The 24,154-nt window shown below is 45.4% G+C and overlaps 1 protein-coding gene across 2 annotated transcripts in view; it reads right to left on the bottom strand.

Annotated features, from left to right (window-relative positions):
* Nucleotides 1-19,737: 19,737 nt before the first annotated feature.
* The window catches only part of TRIO (trio Rho guanine nucleotide exchange factor), a 383,177-nt gene continuing 378,760 nt past the window's right edge, over nt 19,738-24,154 (bottom strand). For both annotated transcript variants that reach the window (XM_059916123.1, XM_059916121.1), the window contains exons 56-57: nt 21,915-22,053; nt 19,738-21,294 (exon numbers count right to left, since the gene is read on the bottom strand). In XM_059916123.1, the coding sequence (XP_059772106.1) occupies nt 20,740-21,294; nt 21,915-22,053 (694 nt within the window). In that variant the 3' untranslated portion in view covers nt 19,738-20,739. The remainder of the gene's footprint in view (nt 21,295-21,914; nt 22,054-24,154) is intronic.

The following is a 24,154-nucleotide window of genomic DNA, read 5'->3' as shown; positions in this document are numbered from 1 at the left end:
TAGTTACTTTGGCCAGAATGACCACATTTAAAAGCATGAAGTTTTAAAATTGATTTCAATATTATAAAAGCCAAGACACACGTAAAGAACATATAGCTGAGAGTCCTCCCCCACCCCTGTCACTCAGCCACTGTGTTCCTTCCCCAACGTTTTGTGTCTTTAAATAGTCCACCAGAGGGGCTTCACATACATAAATGTATATAGTCTCCCATTTCCTTCTCTTTCTTTATACAAACAGGAGCTCTTTATACCCCATTCTACATCTTGCTTTAAAAAAATACCTGTCTGTCTATCTATCTATCTATCTATCTATCTATCTATCTATCTATCTACCTACCTACCTACCTATCTATCTTATAGATCATTCCATATCATTTATAACACATTTCCTGGGGGAATGAGATTGCTATAACAAATACAAACTCTGGGGAGAGCATGTCATGAGATACTTTGTTTTCAAAGGCCATACGTATATAAGTCAACGTATTTATTGTGTATGAATAACCCAGGACAGCACAGCAACTCCTCCCAGACTCATTGCTGTTAAACTGGACAGAACAAAATGTGTTGGGATAATTATTTATCAATTTATAAACAGGGACTTCATAAATCCATGGGGGAATGTGTGGCTAGAGCGCCAAGCTTTAAGATCGAAGACGTTCAAAAGTTTCGACACGTGAAACCCAGCGCCAGCCCATCCCCAGTGGAGGGGAAATAGTGTCAGAATTGAATTGAATTGTAGGACACCCAGCTGGTGTCTGAGAACTGCTTGGTGCTGTAGGAGAAACCCCACACCTTGGAACTGGGTGCAGAATCTTAGTGTAACCGAAAGCGGGGTCCGGCTGTTCACCCCTCAAAAGCCAGTAAAGAGGCCAGGTTGGTGGAAAGGAAAGTTTGCTTTAGCTTGGATGCCGACAACCAGGGGGGAGGGCAGACGCCTGTCCAAAGGCCACCTCCCCACTCACCCCCCAACAACCAGTGGGCAAGAGCTTTTATAGACAGAGGGAGGGGGCTGCATGCAGAAACAGCTCAGTCAGCTCTGACAGTCACCTTGAAATTGGTCATTGGTGGTCTGATCAGTGTCATCTTGATTGTTCTAGGTACAGTTCATCTTCAGTTCCAGGGTCGGTTTGTTCCCATTTCTTTGAGGCCAGTTCTCGGAACTGTGGCAGCTTATGTCACGGCTACAGCCTGGTCGTCATGTAGCTAACTTCTTCCACCTGGTGGAGGTCTCAGCATCTATAAGACAGCTCACAGGAGATGGCTTGGAATATTATCTGTAGCCCTTAAGGAGGAACTAAAGGTCCTCGACTCTGCTTAACGACTAAACTATTATTATTTGGTCTCCTTTGACTGTTCCTCTGTTTCTGCATTTTCTCACTTCTCTGATGAAACTTATTCTTTGGCCAAAGTTTTTCCAGAGACAAAAGGCAGGCTGAGGACATGGCAGGGCAAGGACCATAGGGTCCTGTTCCCGTTTCATTAGGTCCACCTCCACGGCTGCTGAGGCACCGGACGGTTGGTTCAGACTCCCAGGCATGTGCACCCTTTGCCTAAAGCCCCCGTGGCTTGAGGAAGCCCTGCGTCCTCAAGACCCCACGTGGTGCCTTTGCTGAGGCTAGGAGGGACCCGGGTCATGCCATCCTGCCAGTGAGCCTGCAGCTTAGGAAACAGGCTGATCTCACCCTACCCTTCGGGGAAGGGTCTCAAACTGAAAACGTGAATAACCCCTGTGCAGGGGGTGATGTTTTGGTTTTGGGTTAGGTTCTGATGCGGTGTGAGGAGAAAGAATAAAATCTCAACGAAAAGGGCACTATGAAAGCCCATGGAAATGTTCCAGACTTCCCTGGTGGCACAGTGGTTAAGAATCCGCCTGCCAATGCAGGGGACACGGGTTCGAGCCCTGGTCCGGGAAGATCCCACATGCCGTGGGGCAACTGAGCCCGTGCACCACAACTACCGAGCCTACGCTCTAGAGCCCACGAGCCACAACTACTGAGCCCACACGCCACAACTACTGAAGCCTGCGCGCCTAGAGCCCGTGCTCCACAACAAGAGAAGTGACCGCAATGAGAAGCCCCGCACACCACAAGGAAGAGTAGCCCCTGCTCGCTGCAACTAGAGAAAGCCCACGTGCAGCAACAAAGACCCAATGCGGCCAAAAAAATAATAAATAAATAAATAAATTTATTTATTTAAAAAAAAAAAACCAGGAAGCATTTTCAAGGAGCCTTCTCCAAATAAAAGCGGGGTTTTACAAACACCACCCTGGTTGGAAGACTCTCCGTTGGGGACGAGTGGGCCTATGTTTGGGAAATGACCCCTGCCCCTTCCCCCTGCCCTTTTCTCTTCCAAAGCATGGACTGCAGACAGCGAACAGCCCAGCATTGCTGACTCACAGGTTTAGACCCAACTGGCGCTTGGAGAGGGCCGCTGGGTGCCAGGACCCCTGCCGGTGCTCCTCCACTCACAGACTGATCGTTCCCACTTTAGAGGTTAGGAGGGTGACCAGTTGTCCTGGTTTGCCCTGGACTGAGGGGGTTCCCGGGGTGCTAAACCTGGAAACCCAGGCAAACTGGTCCTACCCTAATATGAAACCAAGACAGAAAAGATGACCCCCTTTCCCAGGTCCAGTGGTTAAGACTCTGTGCTTCCACTGCAGGGGGCACGGGTTCGATCTCTGGTTGGGAAACTAAGATCCCGCAAGCCATGCAGCGTGGCCAAAAAAAAAAGAAAAAAGAAAATGCCCTGGATCCCCCTGTATGACTTCACCAAAACCACTGATGCCTCTTTTTGACAGACTGGTCTCTCCATTCTTTGGTTGTCTTAACTAACAAACTCGTTCGCCAAATTACACCTTGCCGGTAATAGGACTTCTGGCCAAAAGAAGAACATAAAACTCAAATTCTAATTTTATTCTTAAAACATTTTTTGTACAACTCAAACTGATGACTGGGATATTCAAACCTTAAGTGTTTTAAGTTACTGGGCACTGGGCTTTCATTATTAAACATTTAATTACAATTTTATCACCAATTCAGCAAAGAAGGGATACAGAAAGAGATGATGTGAAAGCACCTTGTTTCTTACTCCCAAGGCCCTGGCTGTCTGTATATTCTGGAAACATACTTCTTAAGAGTCTCGTGCCTGGCCAAGGACCTCGATTTCCTTCCAAGTTGTTGCTGTAATTTATGGATTAAAAACTTTCCTCTTGCAGGATGTTGTTCGATGCTCCTTGTACAAGCGTTCTGTCTTGTTTATCATGCGAGACTAACAAAGCCTGGCGTGTTTACTCACTGGGAGGAACGGGGCTGGACCGTGAAGGGACAAAGGCAGCGAGACGCACAGGCCCGTCTGACTCACCGCTGCTGCCGCTCTCTGACTTTGTTCTCTTCCTCACCCCTGCTCCAAAATAACCGCAACTATTTATACCAGGATATAGAGGCTGGAGATGCATCGTGTCATTCCCAGGTAACTTTCCACCCTTATCTTTGTCATTTTTAAAACTCTGCCTTGACGGTTGAAAAGATTTCATCTCTGTGTCTGTGGTTTTGATGCTAATGGACTGACGCTCAGAGGCTTATACAATAAGAGCAGAGCAAAGCTTTTCACCCCCATGTGCTGCACAGACTTTAACGAGCGTCCACAGCACTGGGGATCTTGCTAAAATGCCGATTCTGATTCAGTGGGACTGAGATGGGGCTTGACATTCTGCATTTTTTTAGGCTGAAATAGATTTGATTTAATTCTTTTTAGTTTAATAAATTTATTTATTTTATTATTGATTTTTTTGGCTGCGTTGGGTCTTCATTGCTGCACGCGGGCTTTCTCTAGTTGAGGCGAGTGGGGGCTACCCTTCGTTGTGGTGCGCAGGCTTCTCGTTGCGGTGGCTTCTCTTGTTGCGGAGCACGGGCTCTAGGTGCGCGGGCTTCAGTAGTTGTGGCTTGTGGGCTCAGTAGTTGCGGCGCACGGGCTTAGTTGCTCCATGGCATGTGCGATCTTCCCGGACCAGGGCTCGAACCCGTGTCCCCTGCACTGGCGGATTCTTAACCACTGTGCCACCAGGGAAGTCCCTGATTTAATTCTTTATTCCTCATAGATATGCATGGGCAGAAATACTAGGTCATGAATGAAGTAATGAGAAGTCATGAGGTAATTAGAAGACTTAAGATCAGTCCTCTCTTTGTCTATGGATTTCTCTCATTACTTCTGTTACCATAGGTTTACATGCTTTCATGTAGCAGCGAATTGCAGGTCTTGAGCAGGATGCAATCGTAAGTTCTTTTCCACCACATGGAGTTTTACATTGGCCACTAGGCTTATACATGCATTCCACAAGTTAAAACCAGCATGGCACTCTTTACTTTTGGCTGAAAGCAGGAAAGAATGGCTGGGGTTAATAATCTGAGAAGGAAGCGACATTCTGCATCTCTAACCAGCTCTTGGGTAATGCTGATGCAGCTGGCCCAGGGACCACATTTGAGCAGTGATGGAGTTGAGCGTGACACATGCCCAGGATTTAGGGGGCCAGGATGAAGTTAACAATCAAATTCTTCATGAGACTCCAGTAGAATTAAACACATATAATTGTTCTGTAGACCACAGATTCTATAACTTGTGAGCTTCTGTTTCTTCACCAGTTAATAGGATTAATTATACATGGCTATGAGGATTAAATAAAAATAACATTCTCTACACTCAGGGGTCCACACATACTGTCTTGCACTGTGCTTTCTTTCTTTTTAATTTATCCTGGTGATTTTTCCAAATCCACAGAGAAATGACCTTATTGATTGAATAAATAGTATAGTATTCCCTTCTATGAAGGTACCTTATTCAATTGATCCAATATGAGTGATCCTTTAGTTTGGGTTTAGATCTATCTTTGGAGGTTTTCAGAATACCCTGAACATTAGCATTTTCAATGCCCCAAAAATGACCAGTGGAGACCTCGTGTTCATGCTCGCCTGGCATCCTGTGGAACTCTTGAGTGTTGGCCTGGGGTGAGGGGTCACACAAATTGATGATAATCTAGTCAGTTGGCCTAAACCATACATCTCCCAAGAGGAAGTTAATGAAAGGGAAATTTAGAAAAATATGTTCTTAAAGTAACAGTGATATCACTTTCTGAATGACAGGCCTATGGCCCCAGCCTCCGTCCCCTCCCTCACTTACCGCTTGCTCTGCCTTCTTTTCTTAACAGGGAAGTTTTAATACCTCTGACGTCAACATTCTGATGATTCTCTGACCTGTGGGTCCAGCCCAGGTCTTTCTCATAAGTACCAGCCATTTACTAGGTGGTATGAGTTCCAGGATCTTCTCCCAAGGAATCATGGTCTCTTTGAATCCTGGCATAGCCTAGAACAACTAAAGATAAAACTAGGCTGTCCCACTGGGTTGTCTGTCCCTGTGTCAATCCCAGTGTCCTGATTACTGGAGTTTCCCCCCTGGGGAGGGGGAAACTCCAGTAATCATCCCCTCCCCCTCCCCCTCCCCATAAAGAGATTTAATGCACCTTCTGTTAGATTTTTCCTAGGTATTTTATTTTTAAAAATATTATGAGAAATGAGTCCGTTTTCTTTCATAAAGTACCCTGGCTACCACCCCCCAAATCCCTGCTTTCATGACTATGATTTACATTTGCTTAAAAAAAATTTTTTTTAACTCAAACTGAGCAATAGCTTCCTTGTTTTGGGCTTATCCACCCACCCTGAAACATGAACGCCTTGGGGACATTGGCACCCATTGATAGGGAGGATAAGATTTCACAATCATTCCCAGCTGTAGACAATTAGAGTTTCCTCAGGAATCAAAATGCTCCCAACCAAGAAAGAGACAGAACCGTGGAATAGAATCCAGTTGCGGAAATTAGAGGCAGAGCGGGAAGGTTCTGACCATGCCAATGGACACGCAATGGTCAGGTCATCCTTGGCTTCTCAGCTTCACAAATCCTCCTTAGAAATTATTTTATGGAAACACGTTTGATTTGCCTGCTTTCCAAATTTGGGAGCACTTTAAGCTGTGAGGTGCAAATGGGTTATCACTGGTGTGGAACTGGAAATTCTTGCCTAGAGTTAGGACTTCAATACCACTTTGCTCAATGTCAAGTCCAGAATCTGTCAATTTCGATTACGGGCCAGAGCTGACAGTTACTATTCCTTGGTGAAGCGAGCAAAGACGTCCCCCTGCAGTGAGACCAGACTAAGCAAGGAGCAGGTGCAGCCAAACTTCCAACAGATGGAAACCTATTTCCAGGTCTCTAATTGAGAGAGCAAAGCTATCTGCTCAAGGCTTTTTTTTTTTTTAATAATTACTTTGCTTATCTTCCAGGCACTGTTTTCCTTCCCGGCCTGGGCAGCAATTTAACCTAAAAGAAACGACTGCCAAGCTCCCTGGCAAAAGACCAAATGCCACCTAAAGTCAATACTAGGACAGATTAGTTCTCCTTAATGTCATTTAGAAGTGAAGGACAGTGTTATGTATTTAAATGGTGTATGGAACCCAATGCAAGGAAATGGTCTTTTCCATTTAGTGTCACATATCTTATTTTTTTTTAAATTAATAAACCGCTGTTCTCTTTTTACTGGCACCTGCAAAATGACAAATAGCCTTATGAAAAGTTTTTTCAAACACAGCAATTTTTTAAGCAAACATTTAAGAATTTTAGATTAATCGTAGAAGCAAGCAGTCCTATAAACACAAATATAAAAATTTGAAGCTGGTGCCCTCATTAAAAACAACCTGCACTGTGCCCACAGAGTCAACATATAATATGAGGTAGAAGCCGCCCGGACTTTTGGCAGATAGTTTAAGGACGTTTACTCACGGGGTTTATGTTACGATAAGGATGGCCCATCACTTTCACCTTAGCAGATCAGGTCCCAACTTCTAAGCTGGACTGTGGTCCAATAGGAAACAGGGGTTATGGATAAAATTTCCTATGCACGTAACAGCACATAGGTAGTGGTTAGCTTTCCAGGGCAGCTGGCAGTCCGCTGAAGCCAGAAAGTACCCAGGACCCCCTTCCCAACTAGCCAGAGGGACGCAGATGCCCTCGGGGACCAGCCCATGGAATTTGGCTTCCCCTTCCAGTGAGAAAGTTTTCCGGACTGTGCAGTAATGGGGTTGGGCCTTGTCTCTGGGGTGTGGAGCCCAAGGGGATTAGGAGCGACGGGGTGCAGCCTGGGGCTGAGACTGGCATGTGCTGGCTGAGGGAGAAGGCCCTGAGGATGGGCTCCCTCCTCGGCACCCCCGTCCTGGCCTCGCACTGGCCTCGCACTGGCCTAGCAGGGGAAGAGCTAAGAGGTAGGCAGGAGCTGGACGGGAGAGGGGGCTGGCATGGGCTTTGCAGAGAGCCTCCAGGGGGCACGGGGAGGGACTTCCGGCTCCTGAATCGGAGGGAAGGGTATTCTTGGGGTAATCCCTGGTCCCAGCAGCTTCGTCTGTGGGATGTTCATGGTTCCAGGAAAGTCTGTACTAGTGGTCTGGGAAGGAAGTGGGCTGGTCATCCTAAAACATGAGTCCTGGGCCAGCTCTGCCTCTGGCTGGCTATGAGAAGGACGAGACTTTTCAAGGGCTTTTTATTTTGAAATAATTATAAGCTCACAGAATGTTGCAAAAATAGAACAGGGAGGTCCCTTATACCTTTCAGCCAGTTTGGTTACATTTTAGGTAACTATAGTGCAACGTCACAACCAGCAAACTGACACTGGTACAATGGATGTGCTCAGTTCTATGCCGTTTTATCACACGTGTAGATCTGTGGAACCACCACTGCAATCGAGATACAGAACCGTTCCCTCATAAGACTTCTCTCACCACCACCCTCAGCCCCTGGTAACCACTAAGCTGTGTTCCCCTCCATAACTTTGTCATGTTGAATGTGTTATGTATATATGGAATCACACAGTATGTACCTTTGAGTTTGGCTTTTTTCACCCAGTGTACTTCCCTTGAGATCCATCCAAGTCATTGTGCGTATCAGTAGTTTGTTACTTTTCACTGTTAAGTAGTATTCCAGGATGTGGATGGACCACAGTTTGTTTAGCTGTTCACCTACTGTAAGATAGATACTGTAGTTGTTCCCAGTTTGGGGTTATTAGAAATAAAGGCACTATGAACAATTGTGTACAGCTTGGCGTGTGCACGTCCATTTTCATTGCATTCCTGGGTAAATGCCCAGCAATGTGACTGCTGAGTTGTATGGTAAGTGTATGTTTAGTTTTTAAAGAAACTGCCAAACTGTTTTCCAGAGTGATCGTATCATTTTAGGTTCCCACCAGCCATGTGGGAACCAGTGATGCAGTTTCTCCGTCTTCGCCAGCATTTGGTGTCATCACTATTTTTAGTTTTTGCTGCTGTAATGGGGGTACTAGTAGTCATAACTCACCATGTCCTAATTTGCTTTTCCCCAGTGGCTAGTGATGTTGACTTACCTTTCCAGTGCTAATTGTCATCTGTGTATCCTCTTTGACTTTGGATTGCAGTCCTTTGTCTGCCAATTCTGGGAGCCGATGCCCTTTAAAAAACGGACTTACTTTTCACAGCAGTTTTAGGTTCACAGCAAAATTGAACAGAACGTAGAGATTTCTCACATGCCCCCTTCTCCAAACACACAGAGCCACCCTGGCTAGTAACATCCCGCACCAGAGAGGTGCATTCGTTGTAACTGACGAACCTACATAGATACACCATCACCACCCCCAAGTCCATAGTTTCATTTCACTCCTGGTGTTGTGTATCCTACAGGTTTGCGCAAAAGTATAGTGACATATATCCACCGTTATAGGATTATGCAGAGTAGTTTCACTGCCCTGAGAATCCTCTGTGCTCTACCTGTTGATCCTTCCCTACCCCTGAACACCTGGCCACCACTGATCTTTTTACTGTCTCCCTGGTTTTGCCTTTTCCAGAATGTTATATAGTCGGAATCATACCATATACAGCCTCTTCATACTGCCTTCTTTCACTGAGTATGACGCATTTAGTGTTCTTCCATTTCATGGCTCGATAGCTCATTTCTTTTCAGTACTGAATAATATTCCACTGTATGGATGGACCACAGTTTATTTATTCAGTCACCTACTGAAGGACATCTTGGTTGCTTCCAAGTTTTAGCAATTATGAATAAAGCTGCTATAAACATCTGTGTGCATGTTTTTGGGTGGACATGTTTTCAACTCCTTTGGGTAAATATTAAGGAGCAGGATTGCTGGGTTGTATAGTATAGTATGTTTAGTTTTGTAAGACACTGCCGAACTGGAGACATAAAGTTAGGAATTGTTGGCACAGAGGTGGTGTGGTATGTTGAAAAATGACGCTTCATTAGTCATCTATGTCCTAATCCCTGGAACATATGAATGTTACCTTTTATGGCAAAGATATGATTCAGTTAAGGACCTTGAGCTAGGGTGATTCTCCTGGATTATCCCTGTGGGCCTAAAATGCCATCACAAATGTCCTTATAAAAGAGAGGCAGAGAAGGTTTTTATATACACAGAAGAGAAGGCAATGTGAGGATGGAGCAGAGAGAGATTTGATGATGCTGGCCTTGAAGATTGGAGTGACGTGCCCACAAGCCAAGGAATGCTGGAAACTACCAGACATTCCTTGGAAGTGCTGGAAAGGAATAGATCCTTCTGCTACAGCCTCTGGAGAGAGTACAACCCTGCTTACACCTTGATTTCAGCTCAGTAAGACTGATATTGGCTGCCAGAACTGTGAGAGGATGATCTTTATTTATTTTTTAAATGTTTTATTTATTTTATTTATTTATTTTGGCTGTGCTGGGTCTTTGTTGCTGCGCATGGGCTTTCCCCAGTTGTGGCGAGCAGGGGCTACTCTTTGTTGCGGTGCACGGGCTTCTCATCGCAGTGGCTTCTCTTGTTGCGGAGCACGGGCTCTAGGCACGTGGGCTTCAGTAGTTGTGGCACGCGGGCTCAGTAGTTATGGCTCGTGGGCTTAGTTGCTCCGCGGCATGTGTGATACTCCCGGACCAGGGCTCGAACCCGTGTCCCCTGCATTGGCAGGTGGATTCTTAACCACTGTGCCACCAGGGAAGTCCCGAGAGGATGAACTTTAGTGTTAAGTCACCAAGTCTGTGGTAATCTGTTAAATGCCACAGGCAACTAACACAGTGTTATACAAAAGGATGAAATCAATTGAGGTCAAAAGAGCCCGTGTCATCAGAGAAGGTGGCTCCCAGCTGACGCCTGTTAAGTCCCACAGGGGGGAGGTGGCATCAAAGAAAAAAGGAATGGTCCAGGGGACCGGAGGCAAGTGAATTTAACATCTGCGCAGCTGCAACGCCTGCTCTCATTTATATTCCCGATTTTGCCCACTTGGCCATGAAATTCAAAGAGAAAATAAAGGAACACTGACTTCTTCCCACCTTTGGGGAATATTATAACTCCTGGCATGGTAGAGCTTAGTGCCATGACGTAATTTTCATGTTTGCAAAAAAGTGATGCTTTGCATCTTTTCTCTTTTGGTGTGAGCATTTTAAAATAAATAGGGAAACCAGGTCATTTCCATAGCTTAACAACCCAGCAGTTCTCAAATTATCAGTAGGTGTGTCTCAAAAATCTGTTTAATGTCACCTGTTCTGACCTCTTCTTTCCTGTATAAGCACATTCACGTGAGGTAAACTTAGTTATAAAGAAACTGATGGATAGGGTAATATCAAGTGAAAGGTTTTTTTAATCTTCAAAAATGGAGCAGAGATGCATGTTTTCTATAAGCAGTAATTATAAAGGAGGCAATTAGTTTTAAAGGCTCCACTTTTCTTGGACTTTCACAGGAGGCTTTGCCTTGCAAGCCCTTTACCTGTTATATTCTATGGAAGGAGGAAGCAGGAAAATGCTCTGGTAAACTCAGCAGTCCTGAGAAGAGGCCTCTGCACTGGGGCTTCAATAGAATGAGAGCCACAGAGTCAAAGACAAACCCCTATAAAAGCTTTGACTTGTAAATGAGAAACGGCCAATGGAAGCAAGAGATCTCTAAGGAAGCAAATGTTCTGCTGCCGTAAATTACAGCAGAATCATATCCTTCTCTCCCAGCCTTGCCATTGCTGGAGCAACCTGACGCCTGGACCCAACCCGAGGCCAGTCTGGAAACCCTGCTCTTTTCTGCTCCTTCAGAACTTCTGTTGGACAATTCATTGCATGCCCCCTTCTAGAAGATACTTGAGGCAACGCTCTTCCCTTCTCTCCCTCCAGATGTTTCTAGAGACCAGGGCTGGCCACGCATTCTCTGCAGGCCCTCCAGCCCTGTCCTGGGCCCACCTCTTCCCGTCCAGGCCACTGGCTCTCAGAAGCCCGGCCATTACTTACCATCCTCGTCAGTTATCCTTGCCTAGGTACTCTGTCTGGTTATTGTGGCATAGGAGTAGAATAGCAGTGTTGGTAGTTAAATAAGGCTTCAGCAAGAAATGAGTCAAGAAAAGGCACAGACAGTAAAATGTGCAATGAACTTAAATTCTGACCATTACTGGTTGTGTAGTTCCCCCCTTTTATAATTGATAAAATTGGTCGCTTTTGAAAAGACGATTATGCAGTTGTTTTTGTACCTCTCAGGAGACCAATGTCACATAATCTTAAAATTAACAAATAAAAAGAGAAGCACTGATTCTGGACTTCTGTTTCTGGGAAGCTGGGCTCGATATACTTTTCCTATTCTCGCCAACTAAGTACAATGAAAACCCTGGACATTTTATATAAAACAAACTTAAGAAGACTCTGCAAGGTGAAGGGAAGAAAGCAGAGCAGTGAGGGAGCTCAAAGCTGAGAACCCAGCTGAGTTCTCTGGGTTTCTTTTTGCCTCGGATATCCCAGTCTGAGAGCTGAAGAAGTCTGCAATTTAGAAATGCCAATAGATGCAGTCAACGAAGGTCCAAACACAGCCCTGCTCTCTCTAGACAAAGGACCAGGGGAGGGGCAGCCTTGCAAGACAAAAACTTTCAGGCAGTAACTTTTTCACTCAGCCAGACACTACAGAAGACACTGGCCATCACCCCACCCAGCAGCAAAGACTGAGCTGGGGGGAGCCTAGACCCCACCCTTGTCAGGTTACAATGGGCACCCCCTGCCCCCAGCCAAGGTGGTGTTAGAGGAGGCCAAATAGGGAGCTGGGACCTACATCCCCTAAGGGCAGTAACAAGATCCCCCAACCCCTTTTATCAGTGGGGATTCTGTGGGGAGCCTACACTTCCGCTCCCATCCCACCAAGCAATCACAGGGCCCCTTCCCTACCCCACTGGGGTGGTGTCAGAGGAGGCCTAGTACAGGGTCAGGACTTGTATCTTCCCCATGGTGTCTCGGGAGGCCTCGTGGAACCCAGAACCCTGTTCACCATTAATGAGGCAGCACCCAGCCCCCTCCCCCTGCTGGAAAGGTGTCAGAGGAAGCCAGCTAAATCAGAAGGTTTAACTGAGATTCAGAGTCTCACAACCTCATAATACCTAAAATGTCTCCATTTCAAGTGCAGATCATGCATGATACCAACCAGGAAAATCTCAACTTGCAAGAAAAAAGATAAGCAATAGACACCAATCATGAGATGCCAGGGATGTTAGAATTATCTGACAAAAGTTTGGAAGCAGCCATGATAAAAACCCTTCAGGGAACAATTACAAACGTGCTTGAAATAAATGAAAAGATCAAAAGTCTCAGTGACCAAATAGAAGATATAAAGAAAAAACAAATGAAATTTTAGAACATAGAAATACAACAGCCAAAATAAACTCAGTGTATGGGTTCAACATAGGAGTGTATGGGTGGAGAGAAGAAAGACTCAGTGTACTGGCTGATAGAAAAATAGAAGTTACCCCATCTGAACAACAAAGAGAAAACAGCTTGGGGAGGTGGGGAGGGGAAGAACACTGCCTCAGAGACCTGTGGGACCAAGTCAAAAATGTCTGCATACTCATGTTACTGAAGTCTTTGAAGGAGAGAAGAAAGAAGGCAGGGCTCTAAAAGTACTGGAAAAAAATGACTGAAATTTGGCAAAAGATATAAACCTACAGATTCAAGAACCTGAATGAATCTCAGACAGAATAAACACAAATAAATCCACACTAAGACACATCATGGGCAAACTTGTGAAAACTAAAAACAAAGAAATCTTGAAAGTGAGAGAAAAACATCTTACTTAGAAGAGAAAAAATTTGGATGACAGTAAATTTCTCATCAGAAGTCATGAAAGCCCAAAGGAAGCGGCACATTTTCTAAGTGCTGAAAGAAAAGACCTGTCAGCCCAGAATTCAAGGTCCAGGAAAAATATCAGGAACGAAAGGGTAAATCCAGGCATTTTCAGATGAAGGAAAACTAAGGGAATATGTTGCCGGCAGAACTACCCTAAAAGAATGGTTTAAGTTAGTTCTCTAAGTAGAAAGGGAAGGATAAAGGAAGAAACCCTGGAATATCTGAAAGGAAGAAAGAACGATGGAAAGAGCAAAAATATGAGTAAACAGAGTACATTTTAGTCCTTTTAATTATGTTTGACAGTTGAAGCAAAGTTCTAACATTGTGTGATGTGTTCTGAATAGAGGAGATATTTACAACAGTTATAAACTGGAGAGGGTAATGCGACAAAAAGAGAGGGAAGTGTCACAAAAAGTGGTAAAATGGTGACACCGGTAGGCTGTGATGAGTTATGGATATATAATACCTAGAGAAACCACTAAAGTGATACAAAGAAATCAGTAGAGACGAATCAAAATGGAATTCTAAAAGTGCTCAAGCAACCCACAGGAAGGCAGGCGAAAGAAAACAGAAATGGAAACCAGAGAAAAGAACAATAAACCAAAAAATAAAAGTGCAGGCTTAAGCCTTACTTTTACAAATAATTACATTAAATATAAATAATCTAAATACACCAACTAAAAGAAATGGGCACTGTGGATTAAAAAGCATGATCCAATTGTATGCTGTCTGTAAGAAATCTACCATATATAATGATATAGTTATGTTAACAGTTAAAGGATGGAAAAGATATATGATGCAAACATTAGTTTAAAAAAAGTAGGAGTGACAACATTAATATCAGATGAAGTGGGTATTAGAGCAAAGGAAATTACTAGAGAGAAGAATGGAATATATTACAAAGTGATACAAGGGTTAACCTGCCAAGGAGACACAGTTATCCCAAGTATGTGTGTGTCAAAGAACAGAGCTGCAAAATATGTATGAGGCAAAACCAGATAGACATGAAAGAGGAAACAGAAAAATCCATAATTATAGTTGGAGACTTCAACATTCTTCTATCAATAATTGAATAACTAGACATGACATAGATCAATCTGAAAAGCACAAACTATCACAATTCACTCAATATGAAATAGATCATTTGAATAACTATGACAATTAAGGAAAGTGAATTCATAAAGCAAAAATTTCACATAAAGAAATCTCCAGGCCACATGGTTCCACTAGAGAAGTCTCCCAAACATTTAAAGAATTAACACCAATTTTATACAATCTCTTCCACAAAACAGAAGAGGAGATAACACTTCTCAATTCATTTTATGAAGCTAGTAGTACCTAATACCAAAACCAGACAAAGAAAGTTCAAAAAAAGAAAATTATGGACCACTATTCCTTATGAATATAGACATAAAAATCCTTAACAAAATATTAGTAAATACAATTCAGAAACAGAGAAAGAATGATACACCATGACTTAGTTGGGTTCATTCCAAGGATGCAAGGTCGGCTCAATATTCAAAAAATCAATCAGTATAATGCACCATATTAATAGGTTAAAGAAGACAAATTACATGATCATATCTATTGATATAGAAAAAATCTGGCAATATTCAACACCCATTCATGATAAAAAACTCTCAGAAAAACAGGGATAGAGGAGAACATCCTCAACTTGGTAAAGAGTATGTATAAAAATCTATAGCTTACATTGTATTTCATGGTGAAGGATGGAATGCTTTTCCACTTAAGATGAGGAACAAGACAAGGATGTCTGCTCTTACCACTTGTATTCAACATAATATTAGAAGTTGTAGCTAGTGAAATAAGGAAAGAAAAAGAAATAAAAGGCATACAAATTGGAACAGAAGAAATATAACTGTTTTCTATTTGCAGATGACATAATTATGCAGAAAATCCTAAGAAATCTACAAAAACACCTAGAACCAGTGAGTTTAGCAAATATGTAGAATAAAAGATAAACATTAAAAAATTAATTGTATTTCTGAATAGTAGCAATGAATTCATGGACACCAAAAGAAAAAATACAATATTTATAATTGCTTAAAAAAAGAGAAATACTTAGGTATAATTCTAACAAAACATATACAAGAAATTTTAAAACTACAAAATGCTGATGACAGAAATCAAAGAAAATCTAAATAAATGGAGAGCTACAGTGTATTCATGGATTGGAAGACTCAACATAGTAAAGATGTCAATTCTTCCCAAATTGATATATAGGTTTAACGCAATTTCTATAAAACCTCCAGCAAGATATTTTGTAGATAAAAACAAGAGTATCCTAAAATTTATATGGAAAGGCAAAGGAACTAGAATAGTTAAAACAATCTTGAAAAAGAAGAATAAAGTGGGGGGAGGAGCAGTACAGTCTACCTGATTTCAAGACTTACTGAAAAGCAACAGTCATCAAAACTGTGTGGTTTCAGTGGAGGGACAGGTAATTAGATCAGTGGAACAGAACAGAGAACCCAGAGATAGACCTACATAAATGGGCCCAACTGATTTTTTTTTTTTTAAATGTATTTATTTATTTTTGGCTGTGTTGGGTCTTCGTTTCTGAGCGAGGGCTTTCTCCAGTTGCGGCGAGTGGGGGCCACTCTTCATCGCGGTGCGTGGGCCTCTCACTGTTGCGGCCTCTCTTGTTGCGGAGCACAGGCTCCAGACGTGCAGGCTCAGTAGTTGTGGCTCACGGGTTTAGTTGCTCCGTGGCATGTGGGATCTTCCCAGACCAGGGCTTGAACCCGTGTCCCCTGCATTGGCAGGCAGATTCTCAACCACTGCACCACCAGGGAAGCCCCCAACTGATTTTTAACAAAATCAAAGAAGGGTAGCCTTTTCAACAAACAGTGCTAGAACAACTCGACATCCATCTGCAAAACAACAGCAAGAAAACAAACAAAAAAACCCCAAAAACCCCTCAACTTATATTTCATACCTTATACAAAGATTAACTCAAAATGGATCATGGACTTAAATGTAAAACTTAAAAACGTTTAGAAAAAACAAAAAACTTGGGAGAAAAAGCTTCAATGTAGGGCTAGGTAAAGAGTTTTTAGACTCAATACCAAGAAGCTTGATCCAGAAAAGAAAGAACTGATGAGAAGGACTCCATCAAATTAAAATCTTTTTCTCTATGAAAGATCCTGTTTGGAAAATTGAAGGACACACTACAGAGTGGGAGAAAATGTTTGTGAATCACATCTCTGACAAAGGACTAGTGTCTAGAATATATGAAGAACTCTCAAAACTCAACAATAAAAAGCCAAAGACTCCAATGAGAAAATGGGCAAAGGACACGAAGAGACATTTCACAGAAGAGGATAAACAGATGGCAATTAAGCACATGGAAAATGTTTAACATCACTAGCCATTAGGGAAATGCAAATTAAAACCACAATAACATGTCACAATGCACTTGTCAGAATGCCCCCTCTATCCCTGGCCAAAACAGTGACAACACCAAATGCTGGAAAAGATCTGAAGACACTGGATTACTCATGCATTGCTGGTGAGAATGTAAAATGGTAGAGTCTGGAAAACATTTTAGCAAACCTTCAAAAATGAAATATGCAACTACCATACGATCTGCCAATTGTCTGACATTTATGCCAGAGAAATGACGACGTATGTTCACACGAAAATCTGTACACATATGTTCATAGAAGCTTTACTTGTGACAGCCAAAAGCTGGAAAAAATTCAGACGTCCTTCAATGGGTGAATGGTTAAACAAACTATGGTACATCCACACTGTAGAATACCACTTAGTAATAAAAAGGAAAACTTGATACCCACAACAACCTGGGTGAATTTCCAGAGAATTAACGCTCAGTGAGAAAATCCATCTCAGGTTATATAGTATATGACTCCATTTATGTAAGATTACAGAAATGACAAAATATAGAAATGGAGAACAGATCAGTGGTTGGCAGGGGTTAAAGGCAGAAGGGAGGTGAGTGTGGCTAGAAGAGGGCAACAGGAGGGATTCTGGTGGCGATGGGATGCCCTGCACCTTGACTGTACTGACGTCAAAATCCTGGTTGTGACATAGTGTTAAGAGTTTTCAAGATGTTATCACTGGGGAAATCTCGGTGAAGGGTACATTTCATACACCTGCATGTGACTCTACAGTGATCTCACAACAAAAAGTTTAGCTTAATTTTGAAAAGCACATACTAGATGATCCTACTTACGTGAAGTTCAAAGGCAAACTAATTCATGGGTGATAGAAATCAGAACAGCCATCAGCTCTGGCAGGTAGGGACCTATTGGGAAGGGGCTGGAGGAATCTTCTGGGGGACGGTGGAAATACTGGACTATTTTGCTTTGGGTGATGATCACAGGTACAAACACATGTATAGAAATGTATTGAGCTATTTACTTATGGTTTGTGTACTTTATTTTTTGTAAGTTAAATCATGCACACACACACACAGAGCAACCTATCAATCCCACGGATTCTTTGTCTCTACAGTTATGTCTCAGAGATGTACAGTTGAAAGGCCTTTCCTTCCAATGATCTACGATGGTCTAATATTCTTTGGATATGACTTGCTATAAGATGATACTCATAATTTATTGTACAAAAATACTGGTAATCTTTTTTCCTTTAGAGCTAAAGAGAATGCCTGGATTAAAATACATATATATAGAGAGAGAGAGAGGGAGAGAGAGACACAGAGAGAGAGAGAGAGAGTAACATGCAGAATAATATTTTGCTATTTGAGAAATCTAGGTAGTGATCGTGATAGGCCACTTTTCACTCGTGGGATGCTTTGCTAACCCGCAGGCATAACTACTTCCTTCAACAAGTGTCCGATTAAAAAACAGCAGAGCCTTGCCTCCCTCCTGCTGCTGAGGTGTGCCCTGTGGTGGCCACAGGACTCCCTCTGGGGCCTGACGCCGAGCTGCTGCGGCGTATTAGGACTGACCCTGCACTTCCGTCCCTCCAGGGCCCACCAAGCCTCGCTGCCCTGGCGCCCGGGAGGAGGCACACACCTCAGGGGGAGCGAGCTTCCCACGCCCGGACTTGGGGTCTTAGCACAAATGTCATCCTCTCACACTTGTCTGAACTTCAGGATCAAACAGATGAAAAATATAGCCTTTGCAGTGTGCTGAGCGAAGAGTCACGATCCCAGGGGGAACAAGTCAAAAAAGAAAGCAAAAAGGCATCGCAAGACAGATGATAGTGTTCATCAGGAAAGCTGACCTACTGTCAGAAGCAGGCAGAAGCCCCCACCGGGGGGTCTTCGCAGGTGTGAGTTCTTGGGATTGTTCCTAACGCAGGTGCTGGAACCTAGTGTTTCATATGCTTTAATCCATCTGAACAACATTAATTTTGCTTTTCTGTGGCCAAGTTGCAACAGCTTTTCCCCTTGCTCTGATTATGTGTACATCAAGAACCAGGGGTACCTTAGTTATTCTAACCAGGACCGGTGCAGTCCCTCTGTAAACAGTCAGCTGACGTTCTGGTTTATATGCCAGTGTCTTCTGAGTCTGGGTTGTGCACCAGTCTGCAGGGGTATGACCGACTCCCGTTGCTGGTGGCCTACAGTGGATTCCCAATCCAGAATATTCTCCTCCCCACGCCCCTCCCCTGACCCACCAGAGGCCTCTCCTTCAGTCTCTCCCTCATTGATCTCGCTTTTTGATTCAATAGTGACCAACTTGAATAAAAGGCCTAACACAAAAATCAGGCAAATATGTTTAATTTTTTAAAATAACTGATGGCAAAATAAAATATTTACATCACATCATACTGTGTAAACATGTAAGGTCTCTGTACAAAGAAATATACATGCAAAATAATGTAAAAATTTAACTGAAATAATAAAAGAAACAATACACAAATAAAAGTTGTGAGGTTACGAATACACATCCAGTTTTGAATCCAATTTCTTTTAAAAAGTTTCTGTACAATTTTACAAGAAACAAACAAAAACCCAACAAAAGAATAAATAAAATACATTGGAAGCTGCAAAGCTCAACTATGCCAGTTTATGGCTGAAGACCCAGGTGTCTGGCTGGCTTGGGAAGCGGGCTGTTTTTTTTGTTTTTTGTTTTTTTTAGTGTATTTCACACAACGAGGATAAAAAGACATCCAGAAAAATTCAAGCGTGCCCAGAAACGCAGCGTCTTTTGTTGAGGGCCTCCCACACCAGCGTGAATTCTGCCATGGTGCCACAGACGTCACTGCCAGCCTCCAGGCGGCTAGTGCTTAATTGGCTTTTATTTCTTACCAAAAGCTCAAAATCCAGCCAATTTTTGTACAGAAAGTTGAATGTCAAAAAGTCTAAAAAGTAGGAAATGTCCAGACTGATTTTGGGAAAAAAAAAATAATACTTTGGCATTCTGAATAATAGCATAATAAAATTTAAAACATTACCCTATTATCCAGTTTTATATTCAGAGTATGAAATCACTTTTTACAGTCCTCAAAACTGACAAATTTCACGAAGAGTTAAGCCTCTTTGAACCGATGGCACAGGGCAAAGACCCCCCTCCCACCCCCCCGACACACGCACAAAACCATAAAGCTCACCGTACGAAGTATGTGCTTTTTCTATATATTTATTACAGGTACAACAGAGGTCTTCATAAATAGTTGCATAAAATGTTAAAGCCACAACATTGCACATGATATGAAATAAAACCAAAAAAACCCCAATGAGTGCATTTACAGTATTTTCATCTGACTGTATACTGCTCAACAATCTGATTGACGGCTTGGGGGTGGGACGTGTGGGGAGGGGCAGAGGGGCAAGAACCAACCCGATGTCCTCGGTGGATGGGCAGACCCCTCAGACGCCCGGGGCTTCCTTTGGGCGGGAGGCGGGGAGTGGGGGGCAGGGGGGTAAGGCGGGGGGGGGGGGGGGGGTGGAAAGGACAGACCGAAGGCAGGACCAGTCTTATATACAAGTAAGGCCTACATTTCCTCAGAGCAAAACGATTCATTCTATTTTTATGCAAAAGTTTGAGGTCGAATGCACGTTTCAGAAGCCTAGTCTGGCGTCGGGGCCAGAGGCACACAGACCAAGCAGCTGGAAAAGCTCAGAGCCAGGGGGACCCCGAGCTGGACGAGGCCGCGGAGACGGCCGCCACTGGGGCGGGGGTCTTCCCCAGAGGTGTCCAGTATCTCTGTTTTGTTCGTTAACACCAGTGGTTGAACATAGGCATTTCGCTTCCTTGAAGAAATCCTGGAAAATGTTAAATTTGCAAAATTCTACTCATGTTCGTTTAAAAAAGTTTCCTTTTATTTTTTTTGCAGAAACCTGAATAAAAGACTGTGACACAGCAATGCTGTCTCCGCCCTCGCAGAGTGTTCGAGAAGGTCCTCCACCCCAGCACAGCTTGCAGCCCGAGTCCCAGGCACTGCCGAGCACAGCTCACTCGGAATGCAATTTCACACGATGAACGTACGGCAGCTGATCAGTTATGTTGGTTTGTGTTTCTCTCCAAAATTCAAACGCACAGCTGATTGGCAGGTGAAAGAGAATGAGAAAGGACTTCAAGACAGGTCAAACCCTAGGCAGGAGCCTGCTCTGTAAGAAGTTCTTAACGCTACGAATCGGTCGAACATCGTTCTGGTGTTTGCGCCGTTCAATGAAGGAGGTCAGTCTGGACGTGTCGAGGACGCCCGCGCCTTTGCCGTGGCCATGGCCGTGGCCCGCCTGCAGCCACTGCTCCTGGAGGGCCAGCGCAGCCGAGGGACGCTTGCCAGGGTCCTCGTGCAGGAGGAAACACACGAAGTCCTTGGCCCTCTGGCTCACTCCTTGGAAGTAGTCATCTGGGAAACTAAAGTCTAGCCGGCAAATGTTCAGGCAGGTCTCTTCCACGCTGTCGTCCAGGAAGGGGGACACGCCGCTGAGAAGCACATAGGCCAGCACTCCAACACTCCACGTGTCCGAGGTCAGGGAGACCGGGTTCCCCAGGATGATTTCGGGGGCTGCGAACTCGGGGTTCCCCAGTAACTGGTGGATGTGGTAGGTCGTGTTGAGCTGGACAGCATCTCCAAAGTCCGCTAGTTTGATGGTTGGCTTGGCTAAACTCTGATCCACTAGGATGTTTTCGGGCTAGGAGACAGGACAAGACAACCGTCATCCACTCCAGCCACCCCCGTCTCAAGCTGAGGTGCGAGGCTCACCAGGCATCTACGAGGTCGACTGGCGCCGACCGTCCACGTGCGAAACAGGACAAAGCCCTCGGGAGGACAGAGAGCCCACACAGAGGAGAAGCTGCCCTGACTTCTCTGGAACTTTCACGCACAGCTGCCGTGTTAAACCGTGCCGGTGAGTGAAGCCGGGGATTCACTTCCCTCCCGGCGGCGGCGGCAGCGACCCTCCGCCTCCCGCCTCCCGCCGCAGGCCTTCCGCCTCCGACTCTGCCTCCGCCTCCCGCCTCCGTCACCCTGCTCCAGCCCCAACCCGACCCAGCGACACTCACAGGAACCCCCTGAAATCGCAAGAAATGTCTGAAGACCTCACACGTTTACCTGGTACTTTATTGCTTGTGTATATCCAACGTTTAAAAACAGAGATTAGAAATCACTGCTCCCATCTCCCACCCCTTGTGTTGGTCCCCAGTCCCCGCGGGCTCCTGGCCTGGCTTCAGAGGACAGGCCGAGAGTGGGCTCTGCATCCCGCGTGGCCGCGCTGGGGTCCCTCGGCTTTCCCGTCCCCGGGGCCCCACTAACCTTTAGGTCCAGGTGTGCTATCCTGCAGTTGTGAAGGTAACGGACGGCTTCCAGAACCTCCCCCAGATATGCCCTGATCTTCCCCTCCGTGAGGTTTCCCCATCGCACCACACATTCCAGGAGCCGTCCCTGGTCAGCCCTGCAGAGGGAGGAATGCGCGTTATGGTGCAGGTCGCTTTAGACCCGTCTCCTGTGATATACGCGTCACCTCCGTGCCCCGTTGTCACTGTTCTGTCAGCTTTTGGGGATCATACCTCTACCTGAAGGCAGGACGGGATCAAGAGGGCAATTTCTTTTTAAGCTCACTGTGGAGGCACAAGTGGGGAACAAGGCATCTGGACCCACAGAGGGAACTGGGAGGCGGAGATGGGTGCACCCAGGCTCCCCAACCCCGCCCCCAGCAGGCTTGACTCACACCCTGCCCCTTGGATGTGAGCACAAGACCTGGGCAAGCTGCCTGGCAGTGCCCGGCACACAGCAGGCGCTCTGCAGGTACCTGCTGGAGGAGGGGATGATGTGGGACCACCTCCCCAAGCCTTGGTCTCGCCATCTGGAAAACGGGTCATGTGACGGCTGAACGAGAGAACGTTAAGACACATACAGTACAGTGAGGGCTTCACGTTGGGCTCAAAGTCTTCCTACTGTGAAATTACTTTTAACATTTAAAAAACACCTATACAGAGCTGCCCCGTGCCAGGGACTAAGTGCTTTCTATCAATTCATGTAATCCTCACGACAACTCTCTGGGAAGAGTGTTTTACGGTCCCCATTTTACAGATGAGGAAACGGAGGCACAGAGAAGGTATGTAACTTTCCCAAGGTCACACAGCTCATAAGGGAAGGCTAGACTTGCAATGAGGTGGTCTGGCCCCAGTCTCCCTGAACACCGGGCTAGGCTACCCCCTTTGCAAAACAGAAATTTATGGAAAGATCAGCCACCTGTTTCGTAATGTCAAGTAATCAAGGGAACTTTGGTAGTAAGTAGTTTGTTACGAAAATAAACCCTATTAACAGCAATGATGAGGCCAAACCATTTAGTTTCCAGTGAAAAGAAATGACAGCTGAATGTACTGAAAATGTAAACTAGAAACCGAGGTCCTGCAGGAGATTTCTGACAAGGACTCTAGGACTCTCTTTCTGTTGCAACTCCCCGGGGAAGATGAGCAGAGGCTTTTAGTCACCAAGCTTCTAGAGCCAGAAAGTGCCTTCCCCGGTACTGAGGGCCCACAGGGCCCAGGCCTCTGCCTGGACATCGTTTTAGCCCCGTAACGATCCCTCAAGTAGCTGAGAGTCCACGGGAGCCGAGGTTGAGAAACAAGCCCCAGGTCCGCCGACCTGCCCTTCGCACACGACGGCCAGCCTTGGGGGCGGCTGGGGAGGCCGGAGGTCCTTCCTGCTCCCTCCGCCATCTGGGAGGTTTGTTAGGCCGGAGAGAGGGCTGAACAGGCCCCGGGAGATGCTCCAGCAGGAGCCCTGGGCGGGGACACCCTCAAAACATCCCCTCCCCGGGGTTGGCGGGGAGCGGGGCTGGGGCTGGACCTGGCGCCGAGGGCCCTGCAGCAGCTGCACCTGTGAAGGCTGTGACACGGAGACACTTCCAAACTCCTTACGAATGTGACCGATGGGATGGCGGGTGCGGGGCCTCAAGGGAGTCCCCGCGAGCAAGGAGCCCACGGTCCCTGTGACCGCGCCCCGCGCGCTCCACGGCTGGTCCTCCTGCCAGGCCCACTCTTCCCAACAACGCGTCAAGGACTAGGAAATGGCACAAAAGATGGTGCTCTGGCCAATGGAAACGAACTCGTGAATCCAAGTAAATGTATGAAATGACTCCCCCTGAAAAGGAGGACTAGGAATTTCAACAAAGCTACATGACGAGGTGTCTCAGAGAGACCAGAATGTTCTAAGGGCAGGGCTTCTCAACCCGGTGTTACTGATACTTTGGGACAATGGTCCTCTGTTGCAGGGCTGCCCTGTGCCCTGCGGGACGGCGAGCTGTGACCAGCAAAACGTCTGCAGACTGTGCCAAATGTCCCCTGAGGGGCAAAATGCCCCCAGGCTGAGGCCCCCTGCTCTTGGGTCAGAGGTCTCACACTTTATCTTTAAACGACTCCAATGTTTCCCGAGATGGCACACAGGGCCCAGTAAGCACCACGGGGACCAGCGGGCTGCCCTGGGGGGATCCACCCCCCTCCAGAGGGCGCACCTACGCTCCCATTCTCATCACCCTTGGAGGGGCAGGA

Source organism: Balaenoptera ricei, chromosome 3 (assembly GCF_028023285.1).
Source record: "Balaenoptera ricei isolate mBalRic1 chromosome 3, mBalRic1.hap2, whole genome shotgun sequence".
Taxonomy (NCBI): domain Eukaryota; kingdom Metazoa; phylum Chordata; class Mammalia; order Artiodactyla; family Balaenopteridae; genus Balaenoptera; species Balaenoptera ricei.
The sequence above is the reverse complement of the archived record's forward strand: the minus strand, read 5'-3'. Positions and strand labels throughout refer to the sequence as shown.